Source organism: Monodon monoceros, unplaced genomic scaffold, assembly GCF_005190385.1.
Source record: "Monodon monoceros isolate NGI ecotype Baffin Bay Population unplaced genomic scaffold, NGI_Narwhal_1 Super_Scaffold_2, whole genome shotgun sequence".
In the NCBI taxonomy this organism is placed as follows: domain Eukaryota; kingdom Metazoa; phylum Chordata; class Mammalia; order Artiodactyla; family Monodontidae; genus Monodon; species Monodon monoceros.
In genome coordinates this window covers 13,815,995-13,839,127 of record NW_021703776.1, presented here as the reverse complement: position 1 = coordinate 13,839,127, position 23,133 = coordinate 13,815,995, and the positions used below count along the sequence as shown (strand labels likewise).

Sequence of the window (23,133 nt, the reverse complement as noted above, 5' to 3'; positions counted from 1 at the left end):
ATAGATCTGAAAATCTATGCATATGGAAGAATTCAAGCATGAAATGATTATCACATGATAATAATATGCAGGTGAAAATATTCTGGTTCCGAGAAGCCATTCCAGGACTCGGACTCCTGTGGACTACCTTCGGTAGCTCTGTAACAACACAGACGTACGAGAAATACAAGCAAAACTACCTTGACAGAGGGGCCCCAGCCAATGATCAGTGTCACACTGTCCTTCCAGCAGAGGCTACAGGGATACATATCGGGGCGAAGGCTTATATCATCCCGGGGCACATTGGTGATTCTTTGCTTTGAGGTGATGTCAAAAATCTTCACACCCTGGAAAATAAAAGAGCATTAAGCATCCTCTCCTTGGGAGAAGGAAGGTAAAAGAAAATGTATTAATGGCCACTGCTAAACATCAGGGATAACCAGCACAGCAAAGTATCGACAGTGTTTTTTAGGTGCTGCTGGGAGCCACAGAAACGTTCCTACTCCACAAGAATCCTGTGAAAACCCAAAACAAAAGAAAACCTCTGTCCTTCTTTCTAGGCAAACTAGATTTTATGAGTGGATGGCACAGGCCACTCAAATCCAACACAAGTGGGAAATGTACAGATATCAACAACTGCATTTCCAAAAAGAAAGTCACATCTCTAATTGTATTGTTCCACCACAAATACGGGGCTTGGTTTTCAGAAAAGCTTTGAATCTGAAAAACCACTATATAAAGAAAAGCACGCCTGACATTTTAAAGTACTCAAATGAAAACATCAAGCAAGCAGCTAAATGAAAATAAACCAAGAGGCCACACGTCTGTTGACCTTGACTGTGACCCAGGAGAAGTAAGAAAAGTCCTGACTGGCACGGTAGATTCTGGGAGGTTTCTACCATTCAAAATGGAATAGCAGGGGACTTCCCCAGTGGTTAGCACTCTGCGCTTCCAGCGCAGAGGGCATGGGTTCGATCCCTGGCTGGGGAACTGGGATCCCGCATGCCATGCGGTGAGGCCAAAAAGAAAAAGGAATAGCACTGATTTGCTAAATTATACCTCAAAATTCCAAAAGCTACGCCAGATGTCCAAAAGGTAATTTTTAAACTTTCTACTCGCCCTACTCATATTGTGTAAACTTGAGATAAGTGAAGTACCAAAAATTAGGATCCCCTTTTTCAAAGGCAGGCCTATTTTGGGTCTGTGATTATACTGAGAGTAAAAGAAAAATCAGCAATATCCTGCCCTTGTTTCATAGCAACTGGCACTTGCCCTCGGCTAATAGGCAAATGGTATTTTCAAGACCACACTTCCAATGCAGCTCTTTCATTATTAAGATGCCTTTTCATTTTGTTGGCTATTCTCCATGCCTCGGGTTTCTTCCTCTAAGATAGAGTCCAGAATATGTTGGAAATTACTCTCTCATGAACACCAAAAGCAATGTAATTTCTTTACCCTCCGGGTATGATATCAATCGCTACATGTACCTTTTAGAAATGTCAGTGGCAGGACATGGAAGCAACCTAAGTGTCCCTCGACAGATGAAGGGATAAAGAAGATGTGGCACATATATACAACGGAATATTACTCAGCCATAAAAAGAAATGAAATTAAATTATTTGTAGTGATGTGGATGGACCTAGAGACTGTCATACAGAGTGAAGTAAGTCAGAAAAAGACAAATACCGTATGCCAACACATATATATGGAATCTAAAAAAAAAAAACGTTCTGAAGAACCTAGGGGCAGGACAGGAGTGAAGACACAGACGTAGAAAATGGACTTGAGGACACGGGGAGGGGGGAAGGGTAAGCTGGGATGAAGTGAGAGAGCAGCATGGACTTATATACACTACCAAACGTAAAACAGATAGCTAGTGGGAAGCAGCCGCATAGCACAGGGAGATCAGCTCGGTGTTTTGTGACCACCTAGAGGGGTGGGATAGGGAGGGTGGGAGGGAGACGCAAGAGGGAGGAGATATGGGGATATATGTATGTGTATAGTGATTCACTTTGTTATAAAGCAGAAACTAACACACCATTGTAAAGCAATTATGCTCCAATAAAGATGTTAAAAAAAAAAAAAGAGGGAGGAGATACGGGGATATAAAAAAACCCAGAGAAATGGCGGTGGCAGGAGCACCATCCCTGCCCTTTGTCGCAGGGCACTCCGTCCGGCTGTCCTTCTAGCTCTGAACCAGCGTTAGGGACACCGCTTGTACCATATTATTGGCCCAGGCAATCAGATGGCCCCTCCACTTCACACTCCTTATGTTCCCTTCTCCTTCGTGCAGAACTGAAGACTTCCATCTGCTCATCCAAGACCGTTCAAACAGCAGCAACTAGGGGCAAATATCATGAAAACAGAATTTTAGAAACCAAGAGTCACATATCAAATTCCTTATTATTTTTGCTTGTCCATTCACCGAGTAACAAACTATTCTCAGCCCTTTAAATGTAGGTTTCTAGTGGTACACGATTTGCATTTTGGAAAGCATTCCCAGTCTATCTTTTGCCCTATGGAGAACACTGAAATGTGTTTGAGTGTTGAGGTTACTACACAGTCCAGCCACAAGATGGCACCAAAACACCAAAATTCAGGGAAAATAATGTACACTAGTAGAAAGATTTTTATCACAGGAAGTTCTTCAAATAGTTGACCATGAATTAATTTATTTAGTAAACTGGGAAATCAAAACCTGATAATGTTTTCCCTGAAAATAAAATATTAGCCACAGATTAAACTGCAATGATTAGAAGGGGTCTTTCACTTAACCCTAGAAAAATAATTTAACAATGACTTTTGAGCAGTAATTCATGTCATAACAAAAGAGAAATTTGCTTTAGGATTAAACTTCTACAAAAACTTCAGAGTAGCTAGGGTCTTTACTTTAATCAAAACTTCTACATAAATATGTAGTTCTAGAATTCATGCATTATTAAGGATACAATAAAAAATTTTTTCTTGATATATCCAATTTAAATCCTGTAAAAAAAGGTCTTTATACAATATGTCATTTAATACATACAAGGTATAATTTATACATTGTGTAACTTACACTATATAACTTTAGACATGTAATCCTGAAATATACAGTTAACCTTTTAAAAGCAATTGCTGAGAGATTCCGTAACAGAATTTTAAAAATTCCTATCATAAGCGTCAATTTCAGTTACCTTAGTATATACCCCACCCCCAAAATAGGGGAAAAAATAGGGAATAGTGGAGAGTAAATTCACAGCATTTATATTTCTTACATGTCTTTCTCAATGGTTACGCTCCTAGAGCCAGAAGCGGCAGAAAGAAAGGAAAGAAAAAAAAAAAACCCTAAAGTTAAATAAGTGTCCACCGTCACTAATAAGCCGAGTTTAGTCAAGTGAAAATGCCAGAAATGTATAAAGTTCTCTATCATCCATGCAAGAGCAAGGAGGCCTCACAACAGCCACAGGGGAGACTGCAGACTGAGCACAGCTGTTCCCATCGGATAAACACAGGACAGAGCTCCTCTACATACGCTCAGCAACTTTCTAACCCAGCTCATCCTCCCCCCACCCAGGTTCCAAGAAATCACCACCACCAAGCCTCCCTGCCTCCAGCTAGTGACACTTAGGTACGGCCTCCACCTGTGATTCAGCCTCTCCCTTGGCCATGACGCAGAGAACAGAGCCAAGGCGCCCACGGAGTGTGTGCAGCGTTTTGTGACGGGACAGCTCTGAAACTTGGGATCAGAGGTGAAAGCCTGAGAATACAGCTCCTGCCACGTATAAGATCACAGTTCCCTAAAGACAGGTAGCTAAAAACAACTGTATTCAACATGAGGAATTGGTAAGGTCACAATGTCTGTCTTCCCTCTGTGGCCCGGGTCAGGCGGAGGGGATTGTAAGAAGTGGGCAGGGCCCGGGAATGCTCCACAAGCACCTGTTGGAAGGGAGGATTGGCTGGATCGCCAGGGGGACATGCCCCATGGCATCAAATTCCCCTCCCTCACCAATCCCCACCTAGAAATGGCCAAATGTAGTATTAAAAGGGGCATAATCTGTACCTGGGTGAGCAAAATTAAATATGCCCTCAATTTTAAATTAGAAATTCTGTAAAACATGATAGAAAGAAGATCCCAGTGAAGGCTGTGGTCCAACTCATTACAAGAAAGAGCCCACCTCGGTCAAGTATATAGCAGAATGACACTCAGTGCAGTGGCGGCTGGAGGTGAGGGGAGTCACAGGGAAAATCTCAGGCAGGGACACAGGGGCCTTGATCAGCACCGGCAGAGTCACACCTGAATAGCCACTCCTGCTGCTGCTTGGAGACACAGCTTGGAAGAAAAAAGCAGGCAGGCTGGCACAGGAGGGCAGTTGTGCCAGTTATGTGAGGTGGGCAGTACCTGTAGAAAGTTACCTTAAAAAATACAGAAAGCAAGCTTTAACAAAAATCCAGCACTTCCCTGCTGCACCAATGATTACATTCTTTGGTAGTTGTTTTCCCAACAGACACTGTGTTCCAATTCAGCAAAAATGAAAACATAAAACTTCCTTCTCCCACCACTGTCCAGAGTAAAGGATGTGGAAACGTTCTCACAAAATCTACAGGCAACTTCACAGCCACTTCTAGTAAATATGAGCTAACAAGAAGAAACCCAGCAATTTGGAGAAATACACTATTTGAAAACAATAAGACTTGTCTAGGGAATAAGAAAAAATCTCCCACTCCTGACACATGACTAAGACATTCCGTAAAGCAGAGAAGAACTTCACAAATAATTCTCCTTATTCTCAGGTGACAAGAAAATTAAGCAAGAAATTAATAACAAAGGATAAGAAGAGCAAAACAGAAAAAAAACGGAAACAAAAAAATACTCTCTCTCCTTGGGTAAAAGAGGAAATCGGGGCTTCCCTGGGGGCGCAGTGGTTGAGAGTCTGCCTGCCAGTGCAGGGGACGTGGGTTCGAGCCCTGGTCTGGGAGGATCCTACATGCCGTGGAGCAACTAGGCCCGTGAGCCACAACTACTGAGCCTGCGCGTCTGGAGCCTGGGCTCCGCAACAAGAGAGGCCGCGACAGTGAGAGGCCCGCGAACCACGATGAAGAGTGGCCCCCGCTCGCCGCAACTAGAGAAAGCCCTCGCACAGAAACGAAGACCCAACACAGCCAAATAAATAAATAAATAAAAAGAGGAAATCGAACTGCAACCAGAGCACTTGGAAAATGAAAATACAAATAGCACAGACCTAAACTTTAGGGGATGCAATCAAAGTTGTAAACAAGGGAAAGTCCACAGCTCTCAAAGTTAATAATGAACAAAAACAGATGGGTGCGTACTAGCTACACAGCAAAAACAAAATACTTTATCGAGGGAGAGAGAAGGAGAACTAAATAAATGGAAAGATATTACGTTCCTGGATGATAAGACTCAAAATTCTCACTGAAGAGCTTAAGTCTTACAAAGTTAACCTACGATTTTAATGCAAACCCAAAGAAAATCCCAAAGGAACTTTTTCTAGAGCTTCCAAAATGCTATGAATTTATTTGAAAATATGTGAGAATAACAAGAATTTTTTTAAAAATTTTTTAAAAATAAAAAACACAGGGCCCACTTCTCCTGGCCGTCCCCTCACCCGGCCTGCCTCTCTCCTCTATGTTACCTGCCTGACCCCTTGAAGCATTTATTTCTGCCTTCCCTCTCCACTCCACTTAATTCTTTTTTTTTTTTAATTTTTATTTCATATTGGAGCATAGTTGATGAACAATGTTGTGTTAATTTCAGGTATACAGCAAAGTGATTCAGTTATACATACATGTGTATCTATTCTTTTTCAAAGTCTTTTCCCATTTAGGTTATTACAGAACATTGAGCAGAGCTCCCTGTGCTATACAGTCGGTCCTTGTTGGTTATCTACTTTAAATAGAGTATTGGGACGTGTCAATCCCAAACTCCCAATTCACCTAATTCTTTACTTATAAGTCCTATTTCCTAATCCACACATAGTATAAAACCTTAAACGTCAGCTAGTAATTATGGAATTATTCCCATTACTGTCCTTTGAAACTCTTCAAGTACAATCATGCTGTACATACAGGATTTGATGGATAACATTCTGTAAGACATACAGTTTCAGACAGGAGGGGTCAGGATTTTTCCATCCTAATCTATGGGCATTTCAGGCAGAAACACACTATCTGGCAGGAATGCCAAAGAAAGCTCTGTTTCGTCAAGTTATGACGAGACAGTCTGCTTTTCCTACACACATTCTGCGCTAATTTAACTACCACAAAACTATCTGCCTGTATTTCGCTGACATTTAATAAAATCCATTTCTTTCTTGCAGCCATAAAACTGCCTAGAGACCTACTGAGCACAAATCTTCTACAAAGCATTTTAGAGGGGAAGCCATTGGGTGAAGTACCCTTAAAAGCAGCTGGTTAATTTATTTGGTTTATCTTCCATATCCTGTAATACTGAGTTGTCATTATCACAATACTGAGAGCAATTTAAGCTCAATGGGAGCTAAGTACATAGAGAGGAAAAACTGTTTCCAAGAGGTTTATTTTTTTGTTGGAGAAAGTATGTTAGGGCTTTACTTCCCATAAATCCACATTCTGGCAGTCAGCACTCTCAGTACTTATATTTCAATAGGAGCCCTCAGATCCTCAGCAATATACTTTATTCTCCTATGTTTTGTGCTGATAAATCTATCTAGAACTTTCCTGCACCACATCCCAGCATCTCCCACACATGGGCATGATTCCTATTGGGCTGTAATAAAGCTGCCAGTTCTGGTAGCCTAACGCCCGTCATTACCCATCACCATTCTTCCCTCATGGAGGAAAGGGAGGGTGACTGGCCCTTTTTTAATCACTTTGTGATCTTCCAAGTATATAAATCATTTGAGTCCTTCAGGCTCCCTAAACACCAGCATCACTGCTTGCTCTGAGTGTGGGGTCTAATAAGCCCATGGGCAAGGGTGTTCCACCAGGAAGGATCGAGAGGCTTGGAGAAAACAGACACTACAAAAGACAAAATGCTTGATCAGAGAAGATGCTGGAGTGTGAGATCATAAAACAGAGAAATAGGGAAAGAAAAGCAAAACCCAGCAAGTTAAAACATACCAAATAAGGGCTTCCCTGGTGGCTCAGTGGTTGAGAGTCCGCCTGCCGATGCAGGGGACGCGGGTTCATGCCCCGATCTGGGAAGATCCCACATGCCGCGGAGCGGCTGGGCCCGTGCGCCATAGCCGCTGAGCATGCGCGTCCGGAGCCTGTGCTCCGCAACGGGAGAGGCCACAACAGTAAGTCCCGCAGTACCGCAAAAAAAAAAAAAAAAAAAAAAAGCCAAATAAGGCTGTCCCAGTAAAAATAGACACAGGGCATAATGATGGGGAGGACTTATCACAGAAGGATTTTAAAATCCAAGATTGGAAGAGATTAGGGATAAAATGGAAAAAGTCAAGAGGGCAAGTAAAAAAAAAAATTAGTGAGCATGGAGAAGACCTGGGGTGGTAGCTGGCTGCTGACAGCAGACAGGAGTCTTGAATCTTGATGGAGACAGAAGTGACCGAGAAGAACCCCACAGAGCAGAGAACGCCTTTGTCCTGCTTCCTGCTTTGGCTCAGTACCAAAGTTTAAAACACACAGCCTTTCTAAACACCACTGAGAGAGAACTTAAAACATGTAGGAAGAAAACAGGGATTTCCCACATATATTACTGCTTTCAATTCGGTGGTTATTTCCTGCATCCCCTCTCCCAAAAGGTGAGTTAACATGTTTAAAAGCAGTTAAACACAGGCCAGATACTGCTACCAGAGAAAGTCTCTGTACACAGATGGATTTCCAGAGGCCACCTCACAGGCTATTTGCTTCCAAGCAATATCTGAATAAACACAACTAAAACACACACAGGTTTTGGACAAATCCTTGAAGTTAACTATTCCTGTGAAAACTATGTAGCCAGAAATATGCTTTGAAATTTAAGAAAACACCATATCAACGTAAGGTAACAGTCAATTTAGTGGCCAAGAAATACAAGCTATGGGTTCAAGGTGAACCAACGAAGTTAAACCTAAGATATGCCACTTAGGAGCAGTCCCTTTATATTAAAAACAAACAAACAAAAAAATAACCCCAAAAAACCCCACACAAAAACAAACAAAAAAACTAGCAGTGACAGAGAGATACAGATCTATATAACTACTTGCCCATCTGTATGGGTTTAGCAGTCAACTGTAGCCAGCATGTGAGGCAGACTCCTATTCAAACTAGCAATCTGCAATTTCTTCATATGCAACTCACAATTGTAAATGGGATTCCAGAAATGAATGGGGCATTTAAAAACTAGTTTTACCACTAAAAACAAAACAAACAAGCAAGCAAACAGAAAACCTTTCCAGGTGGGTCCTGCAGACTTAATAGAGCTGGTTGCTCATGTCAAACACCTTGGGTCTGTTTTTCAGTTTGCAGCTGTCTGAGGGTCTGTTTCCTGGGGCTGGCTTCAAGGCTGGACCCCTTGCCCCGCTAAGAGTAGAGAAAACACAAAAGCCATCCACTGGGTGATGAAACGAATTAACGTTCTGTGCGATGAACAAATATCTCTAATTTTAACTACGCATAATCTCAATCGTCGACGACTCGGGGAGATCTTTGCACAGCGAGGTTATGAAAAATAAACACAAAACTGCTAAGTCTTGAATAAGAGAAAGAGTCACCTGAACACACAGGTTTACGGATCTGAACAAGCACTTCACTCAATGCAAAGTAAAGCAAAAGGGAACCAGCAAGGACCTACTCTATAACACAGGGAACTATACTCAATATTTTGTAATAACCTATAAGGGAAAAGAATCTGAAAAAGAATATGTACACACACACATATATACATATATATATAATGGAATCGCTGTGCTGTACACCTGAAACTAACACAATATTGTAAATCAACTATACTTTAAGTAAAAAAAAAAACAACAAAGTGAAGCAAAAGGGGAAAAGTACAGATCAGGACACTGCCTAGAGAAGAAACCAAGTGAAATGAACCTGACTTTAACTGGGCACCGTGGCTTGTCTTTGAGAGCCTCCAAGGAAGCAGCAGGACAGATGGTTTGGGGGCAGACTCACATCTATGGAGTAGAATATATTCGTCCTCTTTGTACATGGTTCAGCATCTACTCTAAAGCCTCATTATGACTCCTATATAATGCCTCCCTAGAACAAGAATAATTATTCCAGGTTTAGCTAAAATTGGAGAAAAGGCTGCAGGCTATTCAGTAAGCAGCAATAATTTGTGCTCAAACTGACAATAAATATCAAATGGACAGTCGTCAATTGTCCTGGCTTCTATGGTAATATTAAAAGCTGCCCCGAGCTAATACTACAACCAGAGAAATCACAAAGGAAGAGATCTAAGTGACTAGTAAATAAAAATGCTCAAAATCACTAATAATTCAAAGAAGTTACAAAACAGCACATTGGAATCTCTTTCTATGTATATCAAATTGGCAGGCTGATACGGTGAAACGGGTCCTCTAACACAGATGGTGTAAATCAGTATGTTTTCTGGAATGTACCTTTACTTGGCAGTTATGTATCCAAAGCCTAAAAGAAAATCATAATCTTTGACCCAGTAATTCTAATCGTAGTGCTAGGAAAACATTCAGAAACACAGACAAAAGATTTCTAGCTTCATTACAGCATGATTTATGCTAACCCCAAGCTGGATACAACCTAATGGTCCAATAATATGAGAATGATTAAGAAAAGTAAATAGAAGCACAGGATGGAATATTATGTAACCATTAAAGAACATCTGAGCTAAGATTAGACTTCAATAATGTAGGGAATTTCATATGATTTACAATGCTAAGTTGAAAACAACAAAAATAGTTGGGATTACTTTATACATTCTTTTATTATTGCTTTTTATTATTATAAAAGGCATGTTTTCTACCAAAAAAAAAAAAAGGCAGAAAATAAAAGCCAATGAAGGCCAGAAAGAACACTAATAATCCTGCCCGGATATTGTTAATAATATATGTTAATATCATTAATGTTGTTAATAATTTGGTATACAGCTTTCCAAGAAATTGCTACACCAGACATTTATATTTCTACCAAAAAAACGAAATCAGACCATACATATATTTTCATGAAGTACCTCAACAGAAGTCATCTAGCAAATGTTGGGCATTTTATTTGTCACAACGAAGAAAGAGAAAAGCTGGCATGCAGGAACTGGCCTGCCATTCGTGTCCTCCGGGCGAATATAAAAAATGTCACAGAACACCAACATCAGACGGGGCCCCGTGACCATGAGATGAGAACAAAACCAGGACTACTCCATAATCATATCTGAACACTGACAGGATATCAACGTTTTCCAAGCCACATAAATGACCAGACACCTCCCTATCCTGGCTAAAAGGAGAGACTGCTGCTTCTTTATCAACATGTCGTTAGCCTTCATTTGGTCTGTCCTCCTTCTAGATATGATGTATTAAGACACCCAGTGGTGGAATTACTCTTGCTTCCTGACAGCACCCGATCCAGAGCAAAGTTCTGCTTCCTTAAACCCTCCCCAAACCATCTTTCATCAGCCCCAAACCTGTAATGCCCTCTTTCTAGCACACCCTCTTCCTCATGCCTGGTGGGTGTGTTCCGGAGATCTTTGGCCGCAGGGCACTGACACAGCTAATTCACCACCGTTAGATGTTGATTTTGTTCAAATTTGCACTGTTACAACCATCAGAAAGGAATACTGGCTGAAAATGAATTAGGAAACTGAGAGGGATCAAACAAACGATTGCGGGGGAGAAAAGCCCCAAATGCTTAAAGACAAAGGACTGCAAAATTACCCCAACAGTGCTATATACATACATATATACATACACATATTTTTTTCCTCTCAAAAGACTGGGAATACTCATTTTCCCACCAAATCATCATTCTGACTAACGGTCTTATGGGCTAACTGCTTTCCACCAGCAGCATTTCCTCCTATCTCCTTTTGGAAACAGACCATTCCTGAAAACAGATTCTACATGCTCACAGCACCTTATGTAGACCCTCTAACCGAGCTGTGCTCAAGAGGCAGAACTATTCACGCCAAATAGCCCTGTGAAATGACTGTGGTGTAGTCTGTACTGGTGACACCAACTTATAATTGCAGTAACTGTGACCCCTTGCTATAGAGCCTTGTCTTAAAAAAAAAGGGGGGGGGAAGGGAAACACCTCTCAAGGTTAATGACAATTATTTATATAGCCTTATCTTTTTTAAAATTTTATGTTATTTTTTAATTGCAGTAGAGTTGATTTACAATGCTATATTAGTTTCAGGTGTACAGCAAAGTGATTCAGTTTTATATATGCACATACACACACATATACTTTTTCATATTGTTTTTCATTATATGTTATTACAGGATAATGAATATAGTTCCCTGTGCTCTACAGCCTTATTTTAAAAAGAGAGAGAGGGGCTTCCCTGGTGGCGCAGTGGTTAAGAGTCCGCCTGCCGATGCAGGGGACACGGGTTCGTGCCCCGGTCCGGGAGGATCCCACGTGCCGCGGAGCGGCTGAGCCCGTGAGCCATGGCCGCTGAGCCTGCGCGTCTGGAGCCTGTGCTCCGCAATGGGAGAGGCCACAACAGTGAGAGGCCCGCGTACCGCAAAAAAAAAAAAAAAAAAAGAGAGAGAGAGAGAGAGGGGCTTCCCAGTGTTAATGACAGTCCATTGGTACTAAACCCCACAAGAAAACATAATGAGCGTACTAAACCAAACAATGATTCTTGCAGAGGAAATAACTATTCCAAATACTTAAGGACAGCCACAGCATTCTCAACATGCAAAGGAAGATATTTTCAGCAAGGAGCAAAGGATGGTTTGATTGCTCTAGGAAGACAGGTGGTAAGCTTATCATCAGAGTCCAGGGGGAAGCCGCAAACAATATGGAAATATCACACATGGAAAAGTTAGTTGAACTCACTAAAGCAAAAAGGTTTCTGCTCTCACCAGCCTTTTGATGGCTATGAAACAAGGGGGATTACTGAAGAAAATGCAGTTGCCATGGATCCATCTCCAGGATGCTGGGAGCTCTACATATCAACATCAGAAAAGCAACTGATGTTTGAGACAAATGAACTTAACTTTGAAAGCAAGGAACAACGCCTGTTTCTGACACTGAAAATGATTTCTATTTTAAGACCTAGATTTCAATTTTTAGCTTCAACCAGTACAGCAGAGAGAGAAAAACCCACCAAAATATACTTTTACAATATGGCTATTTTACAACTTGGCTTTACATTCCTAAGAAACATCTGTAAAGGTTACATTGTGCTTTACTTCCTATTAGTTGGTGGTTTTTAATCAGTTTTGGTATGTATACAGCATGAGATGAATTTCTAGGAATGGAACCACAATTTGTAACACAGTGCCTAGAAGAAATGAAGGTGTTTCTTTACAATGGTTCTACATACAACCACTAGGACATAAATTTGGTGGTTGCCTGGGAAGTAATGTGTAAGAAAAGTTTGCATGTAGAAAACTGCCTAAGATCAAGCATCTGATCGCCTGCAGAAGTATTCTGAAGATCCACTGGTCAGCGGACTGGGCAGCATAACTGATGTCAAATCCTTTTTGAGGAAAAACAACAAGGTCCTAACGTATAGCACAGGGAACTATATTCAATATCCTGTGGATAAACCAGAATGAAAAAGAATATATATAACTGAATCACTTTGTTGTAGAGCAGAAATTAATACAACATTGTAAATCAACTATACATCAATAAATTAAGGGACTTCCCTGGTGGCGCAGTGGTTAGGAATCCGCCTGCCAATGCAGGGGACACGGATTCAATCCCTGGTCCGGGAAGATCCCACATGCCGTGGAGCAACTAAGCCCATGCGCCACAGCTACTGAGCCCACAGGCCACAACTACTGAAGCCCGCACACTCTAGGGCCCGCGTGCCGCAACTACTGAGCTGGCGTGCTGCAATTACTGAAGCCCGTGCGCCTAGAGCCCGTGCTCCACAACAAGAGAGAAGCCACTGCAATGAGAATCCCGCACACCACAACAAAGAGTAGCCCCCGCTCGCCGCAACTAGAGAAAGCCCGTGCACAGCAACAAAGACCCAACGCAGCCAAAACTTAAAAAAAATAATTAATTTAAAACTTTTTTTAATTAAAAAATCCTTTGTGACCCCCAAAAACCCCATTTTCCATCTGGCCAGGAGACAAGCAAACATATAAGGAAGCACCTCTACGTTTCACACTTAGTGGTCATAGTAGTTCGCTGGGCTGTCTAAATTCTAAAAAGATTCGCATTATTACAAAAAGCTGCTCCATGGCATCCTTTTCCAAAAAGAATCCAAGATGCAATTTGTTTTTTGCCAATCATTCTCGGACACTGAGAAGCTAGCTGATGCTTCTACTTCTGTCCTTCAGGTAAAATTTGCCATAAGCCTTCAGCCCCAAACAGTGAAGCGCTTTTTCTCATTTCATGCACACAGGTCCTTACCTCATTTGCTGACTGACGTTTTCCAGCTTACAAAGCAAGCTGTCCCTGTGGCTAGAATGAGGGGACCTGGCCCACCACAATGCCAAACAGCTGACTCCCTCGTTTCGAAAAATGAACTCTGCTGCAAGCTGCATCACGACAATTTAATAATTTGTCAAAGGAGGAGAATCAGCTATTATGAAGTGCATTTCAGAGTTCAAAGGTAAAGGTCATAGGGAGCTCAAGTTTATCTGCTGACAAAGAAAGTTAATTAAAAAAAAAAAAAACCCAGACAAGATCTGCTTTGCAGACTTATTTCTCCAAGAGATAACCTCATTGCTATGCTCATGCATTCTAATTCTTGCTACACAAGGAGGTTACACTTAAAAAAAAAAAATCCATTGATTCTCATGTTTTAAAGCTCTCTCCAATGGCACTCTTAAGAGATGTGCTTTTCCTTTTCTTTTTTTCAACATGGAAACAAAACAGAATTAAGAATAAGCTTTTTTTTTTTTTTTTTTGCGGTACACGGGCCTCTCACCGCTGTGGCCTCTCCCGTTGCGGAGCACAGGCTCTGGACGCGCAGGCTCAGCGGCCATGGCTCACGGGCCCAGCCGCTCCACGGCATGTGGGATCTTCCCGGACCGGGGCACGAACCCGCGTTCCCTGCATCGGCAGGTGGACTCTCAACCACTGCGCCACCAGGGAAGCCCAAGAATAAGCTTTTTATGCTCATGTGTCAAGCACTGGAGTCCATAAATCCAGCTATGGCATTCAACTACTAAGAAGTTAACTTGAAAACCTAAAATAAAAGTTTATGCCACACAGAACTATTGCCTCCTCTTCCCTAGTCCTGGGTGGATAAGGAGCTCTCTCTAAAGACCTAAGAAGCTAGAACCTTAAAAAGGAAATATCAACAAATGTGTCAAACTGCAGTTTGTTTTTTCTGCTACATGGCTATTTTATGGAACTATTCTGAAATGTATGTTCTGATTACTTTTAAAGAAATGTTTTTCCAGGAATCAAAATTTCTCATCAAATCAAATCAACTAAAATATTAAATTAGACATCTCTGTTGAATTTTCTTATGAAATGATATCATGAATATGTCACTGTAGGACATCCATCTTTCCTATTCCGCTTCTGTGGTCGCTGCGCTGCTTTCATCATTGTCTACAGAAGTTGGCATACAATTCCTAGATGCATTTAGCTGTCAGTCTAAGTAAGATCAGTGTTCTTAAGGGTTAAGAATGCCTTAAGAATGCCTTTATTCCACATTACACCTTCATTTGGCTAGTCTTTGCTCCAATTTTTTTTAAGATTAAATTATTTCTTAAAGGCAGAAGGTCATTACCTCTCAGTTACATGCTATTTGTCTTTGTTCTTTTTTCCCCTATATGATCTGCCATCTACTCTAAACAGGGAGGTCTTGATATCTGCAATGTATGATTATTGCAAGGTTATCACCATTTGCTAAATGTTGGACTCTTCAAACTAGTTCTGCTTAGTTTATGGCGTGCTGGCTGAAAATTGCAGTTAAATGATCAGAGTTGCGATTGGGCCAACACAGTCTTTGTTCTTCTCATTTATCAAAGGAACAAAATGCCATAACTCAGTTATAAGGGGAAAAAAATGAGGTCCTCCTAAAAATTTGCTAACACCCTAAAAAAGAAAAGAATCTTTTCACAATAGTATCTGTTTCTTAATGTCACCTTCCAAAAAGCCTTTCTCTTAATTTTTAAAATCAAAGGTGCATTCCTTAATGAAATCAGAAATATTTCCTGAAATACCTTCAACTAAATAAATCTATTTTAAAACAAACAAAACACGCAAATGCCAAAAACCATGCAGCGGAAATGATCTTTAAAAGTACATACCATACACATACAGAAGGAAGAAATCTCTCCGGAGATTTCTGCAAAGCACACCAAGCTGGTGCATGTTTTGGAAATCTCTGGTTATTTAACCCTGTACAAAGAAGTCACTCTAGTTTATTGATTAAACACTAATTTTTACTACTCACTAAATACATATTTACACAATAAACTTTAATGAATCCAGAGAAATCAGTGAATAGTTTGTATGTCACAAGTCCCTGAATAGAGGGCACATTTACATGCCAATGTTTCTTAAGCCTTTAACATAAGTAGGAAAAATTATAAAGGCCTTTAATTTTATTATATTTTTAACTGAAGTACGTGTACAGCAAAGTGATTCAGTTATACATATATATTTATCTATTCTTTTTCAGATTCTTTTCCCTTATAGGTTATTATAAAATACTGAGTCGAGTTCCCTGTGCTATACAGTAGGTCCTTGTTGGTTATCCATTTTATATATAGTAGAGTGTATATGTTAATCCCTAACTCCTGACTTATCCCTCCCCCTCTCCTTTCCCCTTTGGTAACCATAAGTTTGTTTTCTATGTCTGTGGGTCTATTTCTATTTTGTAAATAAGTTCATTTGTATCATTTTCTTAGATACTACATATAAGCTATATTATAATGATATCTGTCTGGCTTACTTCACTTAGTGTGAGAATCTCTACGTCCACCCATGTTGCTGCAGATGGCATTACTTCATTCTTTTTTATGGCTGAGTAATATTCCATTGTACAGATATGTACCATATCTTCTTTACCCCTTCATCTCTTGATGGACATTTAGGCTGCTTCCATGTTTTGACTACTGTTCACAGCAGCATTATTCATAATAGTCAAAAGGTGGAAACAACCCAAATGCCCATCAACTGATAAATATTTAAATAAAATATTTAAATAATAAATCATAATTAAATATTGCTAAATAAAATATGATATATCCATACGATGAAATGTAATTTGGCCATAAAAAGGAATGAAGTACTGATACATGCTACAACATGGATGTACCTAGAAAACTAATGAAAGAAGTCAGACACAAAGGCCACGTACTTATTGTATGATTCCGTTTACATGAAATACCCAGAATTTATATGAAATATCCAGAACAGGCAAATTTATAGAGAAGTGAAATACATTAGTGGTAGCTTGGGGCTGGGAAGTGGGGGAAGGGGAATGTGGAGTAACTGCTAATGGGGACGAGGTTGGGATGATGACAATGCTCTAAAATTAGATTATGGTGATGGCTGCACAACTCTGTATATATACTAAGAACCATTGAATTGTACACTCTAGTTTTTTTGGCTGTGCCGCGCAGCATGCGGCATCTTAGTTCCCCGACCAGGGATGGAACCTGCGCACCCCGCAGTGAAAGCGTGGAGTCTCAACCACAGGACCGGCAAGGAAGTCCCTGAGTTGTACACTTTAAACTGGTGAACTTTATGGTATGCAACTTACATATCAATAAAGCTATTTAAAAATCTAAAAGAGATGACAATATCATTTGCATTGACCTGTGGACTCCTCTGATTCTTCACTTCAAAATATCACACATATACTTTTATCAAGCTCAATATCCGAAGTCCTTTATACAATATACTAACCCTTTGGTGTGTGGTTTTTCTTTTAAATGATTTTAATCCAGAAATTCTAACAATATCATTTCTTTTAACTTTTTCACCAGATGACCTGAACTGTTTTTAATTTATATACACATAATTAAACATCTTTTTGTGCTTGGGAAGAAATGTCTACCCGTGCATTTCTGGAGAAGTGAACAGGAAGAAAGGAGAAAAGACAATGCTGTCTCTTAGAACAGTGAACACAGAAAAACTTCTCAAGCAGTCAGTGATAACCAAAAAGATGAACCAAATCTCTGATGTTCTTGCCTGTTCAGCATTCAGTGAATTCTACTTATTTTACTGCTATTCACAACGTAGTCTTTGTATAAATTCCAACTTCTCTCCATATGACCTTGCCCGCACTACTCTGTCATCCATATAATTGCTCATGTATCTACTCAACAAGCTTTGGCCCAAACAGCTACATTCACAAGGTCCTTCCTACAGATATCTGTAAATGATGTCAAATGCTAAGTAGAAGGATGAAGGACATGAAATTGACACAGTTAACCCCGGCATCCTGCAGGTTGACAAGACATTCATGTACCAAAACTACTGTGGCAAACTACATCAGACTATAGGTATCCTTCACAGTATAAAAGCAATTATTAACCTCCACCAACAAGCTGATTATTAAGAACACACACCAACACAGGAAAATCCCAAAGTATGAGTCCACTTGGACATCACTCATATTATCTCTAATATGTTCTTTCATACCAATACCTTCAAAAAATAGGGGACAACTGTAAAATCTCTAACTTCTGAAATTGGAAAGCTAGAACTCAAAACTGCATCCCCACTAGGGAAATACTTCAACCGAAGTGATTTATCAATATTTTAAGTTATCAACATTTTATGAGGGACTGCTCTTAAGAAGGCAACAGAGCTTTTAGAAAGCAGATACTCCAGCCCCAGTCAAGCCTTCAAATGAGTGCAGCCCTGGGCAAAAAATAGACTGAAATCTCACAAGAGACCCTGAGCCAGAACCATACAGGAAAGTCACTCTTTAATTTCTGACCTGTGAGATAATGGAAGCTTGTTGTTTTAGGCCACTTAAACAAAAAAACACAGTGACTCAGCATTCTTTATCCCCACTGAGTTTTAAATAAAAATGCCTGGGTTTAAATTATACTGTCACCTACAAATTGGCACTGGCTATTTCCCTCTACAAGGATTAAATTATGAGCCCCTGCAGCTGCTGACCTTCAACACCCTCTGAAAGGAGCTCAGGGTGGAGATCAGAAATCAGGCACTCTGTGCTCTGGGGAAAAAAACAAAACAAAACTGGCAGAACAGGCCTTCAGATAGTTAGATATTTTCAGGAGCCAATTTTATGAGCCCAATTCTTGCATCTCCTCATATCTAGAAAAACACTAAAATCCTTCATGGTGACGTCTGCTCCTTGTGACTAGCAGAAACCTTCATGAGACTAGTAGAAAAATATGTGCAAAAAATGTGTACTTGACTGCATGTACTCCCCCTTCACCAAAATCACATATATACTGACCTTCCCCCTACCTCTTTGGAGCAGTTCCTCAGAGCTATCTGAAATGCTGTCTCCCGGGCTATAGCCCTCATTTTGCCCCAGATAAAACTTAACTCACAGCTCTCACGTTGTGCAGGTTTTTTTCAGTCGACAACAGCTAAGTGAATTCATGTTCTATCTCACATAAAATTTCCTAACTAGAAAAGTGCTTAGTAAAGAAATACTTTAACAAGAGGAATTTTAAAGTTACTCTTTCCTGAGGCCAACAAAGACAAGTAAGGTAGCTATTTCTTTCAGGAGTGAATTAGCTGCAGGTCTAAGATAGAGAAAGTTAGTTCAAATCTGTAATTCCCGCTGATTAATTCTATAGACATTCTATGAATGCCCTATCATTCTGTGAAGCTGCAGACCAAGGGAAAAAGACAGATAACTACTACAGAACATTCCAAATCATTTGGTAGCTGAGCCTCAAAGCAGCCATTCCATACCTATACCCTGCTATAGAAATACCACACAGAGCCTTCTCTCCACTGATCCCCAAACTGAATACGAAATAACACTCAGAGTTCCAGGACAGTGGTAGCATTTTATTATAAAAATGGTTTCTAAAAAGATCCCTGGTGAATAAGAATAGAAAAATGAACTTATTCTATAAGCAGAGTCTTTAATTTTAGAATTTATCTACAAACATGTAAATGTACAGAAGGATTATTTTACTCTCTTATTTTTTAAATAGCACTAAGATAATAAACGCCAGGAACATGTCAGTAACAAAGAGCCGTAATTGTTCTAAAACTGTCTCAAGGCCTGCAGGAGATTTTCTACAACGGGAAAAAACACTAGTTTACTTGCTCTTTTGTTACTGTTAAATGCTACTTCTTCTTTGTGGAAGGGACAATATTTCAAAGCACTAGGCGGTAGCTGGAGTAACATCTCTGTTTTTGCCCTACATCTACTCCAAAGGAATGTCAGTGAGAAGCACTGAGGCCACACCTCCCCCAGGAGGTGATGGTCTCCTGATTTCACTACATTGTGCTTTCGCGAATTTTCTCTGCAGGAAGAGGCAGACATTAAAAATACTAAAGACAAATTAAGGAGCAAACAGAACCCCCTCAAAGACGGCATGTGACGGTCAACACGCAGCGCTTACCTTCTTCCCTCCGGTCACGAACTGCTTGCAGCTGGATCTCACGAAATGCGGATGCACGGCGATGATCTGCAAGGGAATAAGGACCCAACAGTGGTTTAGGAATCACAGCTCCAGCACGGAATGAAAGCCCTTTGTACGTTACCGGCAGCATGATCTAAAAATCAACCCGGTATCCTGGTAGGAAGTAACCTACGCAGGTAATATTCTGCACCAACTGAGGATGAGTTTTGCTCTGGTATGAAAAGGTTTCTTCTACGAAGCTCGCTCAAAGCTAAGAGATGAGAGTGAACAGTTGTCGTTTCTGGCTGAGTGGGACCCTCTGAGTGGGCACCCCTCTTTAGAGACAGCCAAGGCAGTCAGTAGAGGCAGCGAGACGTCACAAATGTGTGTAACTGAATACATTTCATAGAAGAAACCCAGAGAAAGAACCCAACTATCTCCTTGTCCAGATGCCTTCCAGTGACTGAGAGCACCCAGTGGAACAGGGCTGGCGATGCAGCCTCAGACACTTAGCACAATTACATCCGCGCCCTAACAGCAGAAAGACAACAGAGCTGCAGGACCCAGGAGTTCTGGCGTGCAGCACCCAGGCCCTTCCCTTTCACCTCCAGCCTCAGTTCCCGGCCCCCTGCTTCTCATCCGCTCTCCACGATCTCCTCCCAACCCCTCAGAAAGGTTGCTCTCAAGGCTGCTCCATCCTCACCACCGTTTACTTCACTTGCCAGTGGCATTTCTGAAGGTCTGGTGGCTGCAATCAGTGTAAACCCATCTTCGGGGCTCCCCTTTTATGGCTGTCAGCCTGCAGAGACTCTGCCTCCTTATTTTCTTATCCCCAGACCCATGTATTCATCAACTAATACACTGTGTTTTTTTCCAACCTAACAGAATATTTCTGGGCATTAAAAAAAATTCACACAATTACACCTTCATAAAACTCCAACTAAATACATTCTACTCTCTTGTTAATTAACTAATACATTTCCATCCTCCAACGGAATAGATTCCTCTTCCTACACTGTCATTTTGAGGGCATTTAGCATGTGACGCCTCACTTCTCTAACCATTCCTCCTTCCCAGGTTAGCCCTTCTTCCCTTCCACACTTCCCTAATCCATCCTGGATATCAATGGAATCATTTGCATATTGTTGTCACACATTCTTAAAATCTCGTAGGAGAGTCCTCTTAGCTCTCTTACAGTGCACCATCCTACGTCACAGCTGCTATTCCAGACATCCCCACGCCCCTCCACCACATTACCTTACCCCTTTTTTCCCCTCCTGGTCATTGCCCTTGACTGCGGGTCCTTCACCGCCCAACGTAGCAACACTTGGGCTTGGCCTCACCGGCGGGAGGCTGGAGGACTCATATCCAAGGTTTCTCTCCCTCCCAACACGACAGATCCCATCCCTTAGTGCCGCTCCACTAAGTTTTCCCTTTCTCTTATTTTTGATCTTTCCCCCCTACTGACTTTTTACCATCAACCAAAACATGACCAGCAGAAATGCTCCTGGGACCCTGGCTTTCTCTCCGTCTATCAGATGAATTCCCTTCTTCATCAGGAAATTTCTTGGAAGAAGAGTCTACACTGCTTGTTTCTACTTCTTCATCTCCCATTTACTTCTTGACACATGGTGAGCCTCCTGCTATGTGTTTCAGTCCCCACCTCGTGTGATCTTCGCACTGCCTTTCCCACGATGCCCACTCCTTCCTTCTGGAAACACTCTCTCCTTTGGCTTCCCTGACACCGCTCTCCTGGGTCTCCTCCAATCCCTCTAACTAATTCTTCTGAGATCCCTCACTGTTCTTTTTTTTCTCCCACTACCTTAATCTTTAAATTAGTGCTCCAGAATTATCTGACCACCAGTCTTCTCACTCTTCTTTTTTTAAATATCTTTATTGGAATATAATTGCCTTACAATGTTCTGTTAGTTTCTGCTGTACAGCAAAGTGAATCAGCTATACGTATACATATATCCCCATTATCTCCTCCCTCTTGCGTCTCCCTCCCACCCTCCCTGTCCCAACCCTCTAGGTGGTCACAAAGCACCAAGCTGACCTCCCTGTGCTATGCGGCTGCTTCCCACTAGCTATTTATTTGACATTTGGTAGTGTATATATGTCAATGCTAACTCTCTCACTTTGTCCCAGTTTCCCCTTCCCCCTCGTGTCCTCAAGTCCATTCTCTACGTCTGTGTCTTTATTCCTGCTCTGCCACTAGGTTCATCAGTACCACTTTTTTAGATTCCATATATGTGCATTAGCATCCGGCATTTATTTTTCTCTTTCTGACTTACTTCACTCTGTATGACAGACTCTAGGCCCATCCACCTCATTACAAATAACTCAATTTCGTTCCTTTTTATGGCTGAGTAATATTCCATTGTATACATGTGCCACATCTGACTCTTTAACCGGATAATATCTTTCAAAATGATTTCATCTTACTCAGCTGTGGTTATCCATTTTGTGTTTTTAGGGCCAATCTCCATACTGAGGTCCATATTCATGTTTCCATGAATGTTTCCTACATAACATTTCCACCAGATGTGCTACAGTTATCTAGACTCAAGCCCAAACTAGCAACATCCTTCCTCAAACCATCCCTTATTTCCATTGATGGCATTCCCACACACCATTACCGAAGCAAGACCCTGGATCCACCCTCAGCTCCTCCATCTCTTATGACCCTCGGCCACGCCATCACTAAGTCTTAGTACGTCTACCTCCTCGAGGCTTTCCCGATTCATTCCTTCTACACCAACTTGAGTACTCACCATCCCTCTTTTCACTGAGCTCCTGTAACACCATTTCTAGAGTACAGCATTAGCCTTCTAAATTGTCTCCTGTCCCCAATCACTCTCTTGCTTACATCCCCCTGCACTGTGGCAGGGCTGGCTTTCTAAAACACACATCAGATCCCATCTCTCCTTCACCTGTTGATCAACAAATGTTTGAATAAACACCTGAGAAAGTTGAACGACCTCTTCCTTTAACAACTGTAATGCCCACTGTAACGACCATGACTGTTACCTAAAATCGGTCCTTCTGCCTTGGGTCTATCAGCTCTCACATCTAACACTGTTATAGCTGCCATATTACTTTTCCTTAAGCTTAGCTCAGTTTACACCACTTCTTTGCTCTCCAGCATTCAATAATTTCTCCTTATCTACCAGACGGAGTCCAAATTCCTTAGCCTGAATACAAAGCCAGCGTCAATCGGCCCGTGCAGCTTTCCTGCCAAGTCAGTATTTTATGCACCATCTAAACTAGACTATTTGCCACTTCCTGAACACCATTTGAATTTTCTAGCCTCTCCGTTTATATTATACTGTTCTTCCACATGGGAAGTCAGCTTTCTCCATCAGCCCTGTATATTAAAGCCCAAACAACAGTCCATCTACGAAGCCATCACTAACGAGGACAGCTAGAAGTAACCTCTCTCAGTTTTAGATTCCTTAATACTGTTTTTACCTCTTTGAGTCTTTAATCACTGTGTGTGTGTGTGTGTGTGTGTGTGTGTGTGTGTGTGTGTGTGTGT

General features: G+C 41.1%; 1 protein-coding gene across 1 annotated transcript in view; it reads right to left on the bottom strand.

The window, feature by feature from the left end:
• VPS41 (VPS41 subunit of HOPS complex) overlaps nt 1-23,133 on the bottom strand; it is a 189,093-nt gene that overhangs the window by 72,163 nt on the left and 93,797 nt on the right. The window contains exons 7-9 of the mRNA XM_029233408.1: nt 19,596-19,661; nt 2,201-2,320; nt 180-326 (exon numbers count right to left, since the gene is read on the bottom strand). Of these exons, the coding sequence (XP_029089241.1) occupies nt 180-326; nt 2,201-2,320; nt 19,596-19,661 (333 nt within the window). The remainder of the gene's footprint in view (nt 1-179; nt 327-2,200; nt 2,321-19,595; nt 19,662-23,133) is intronic.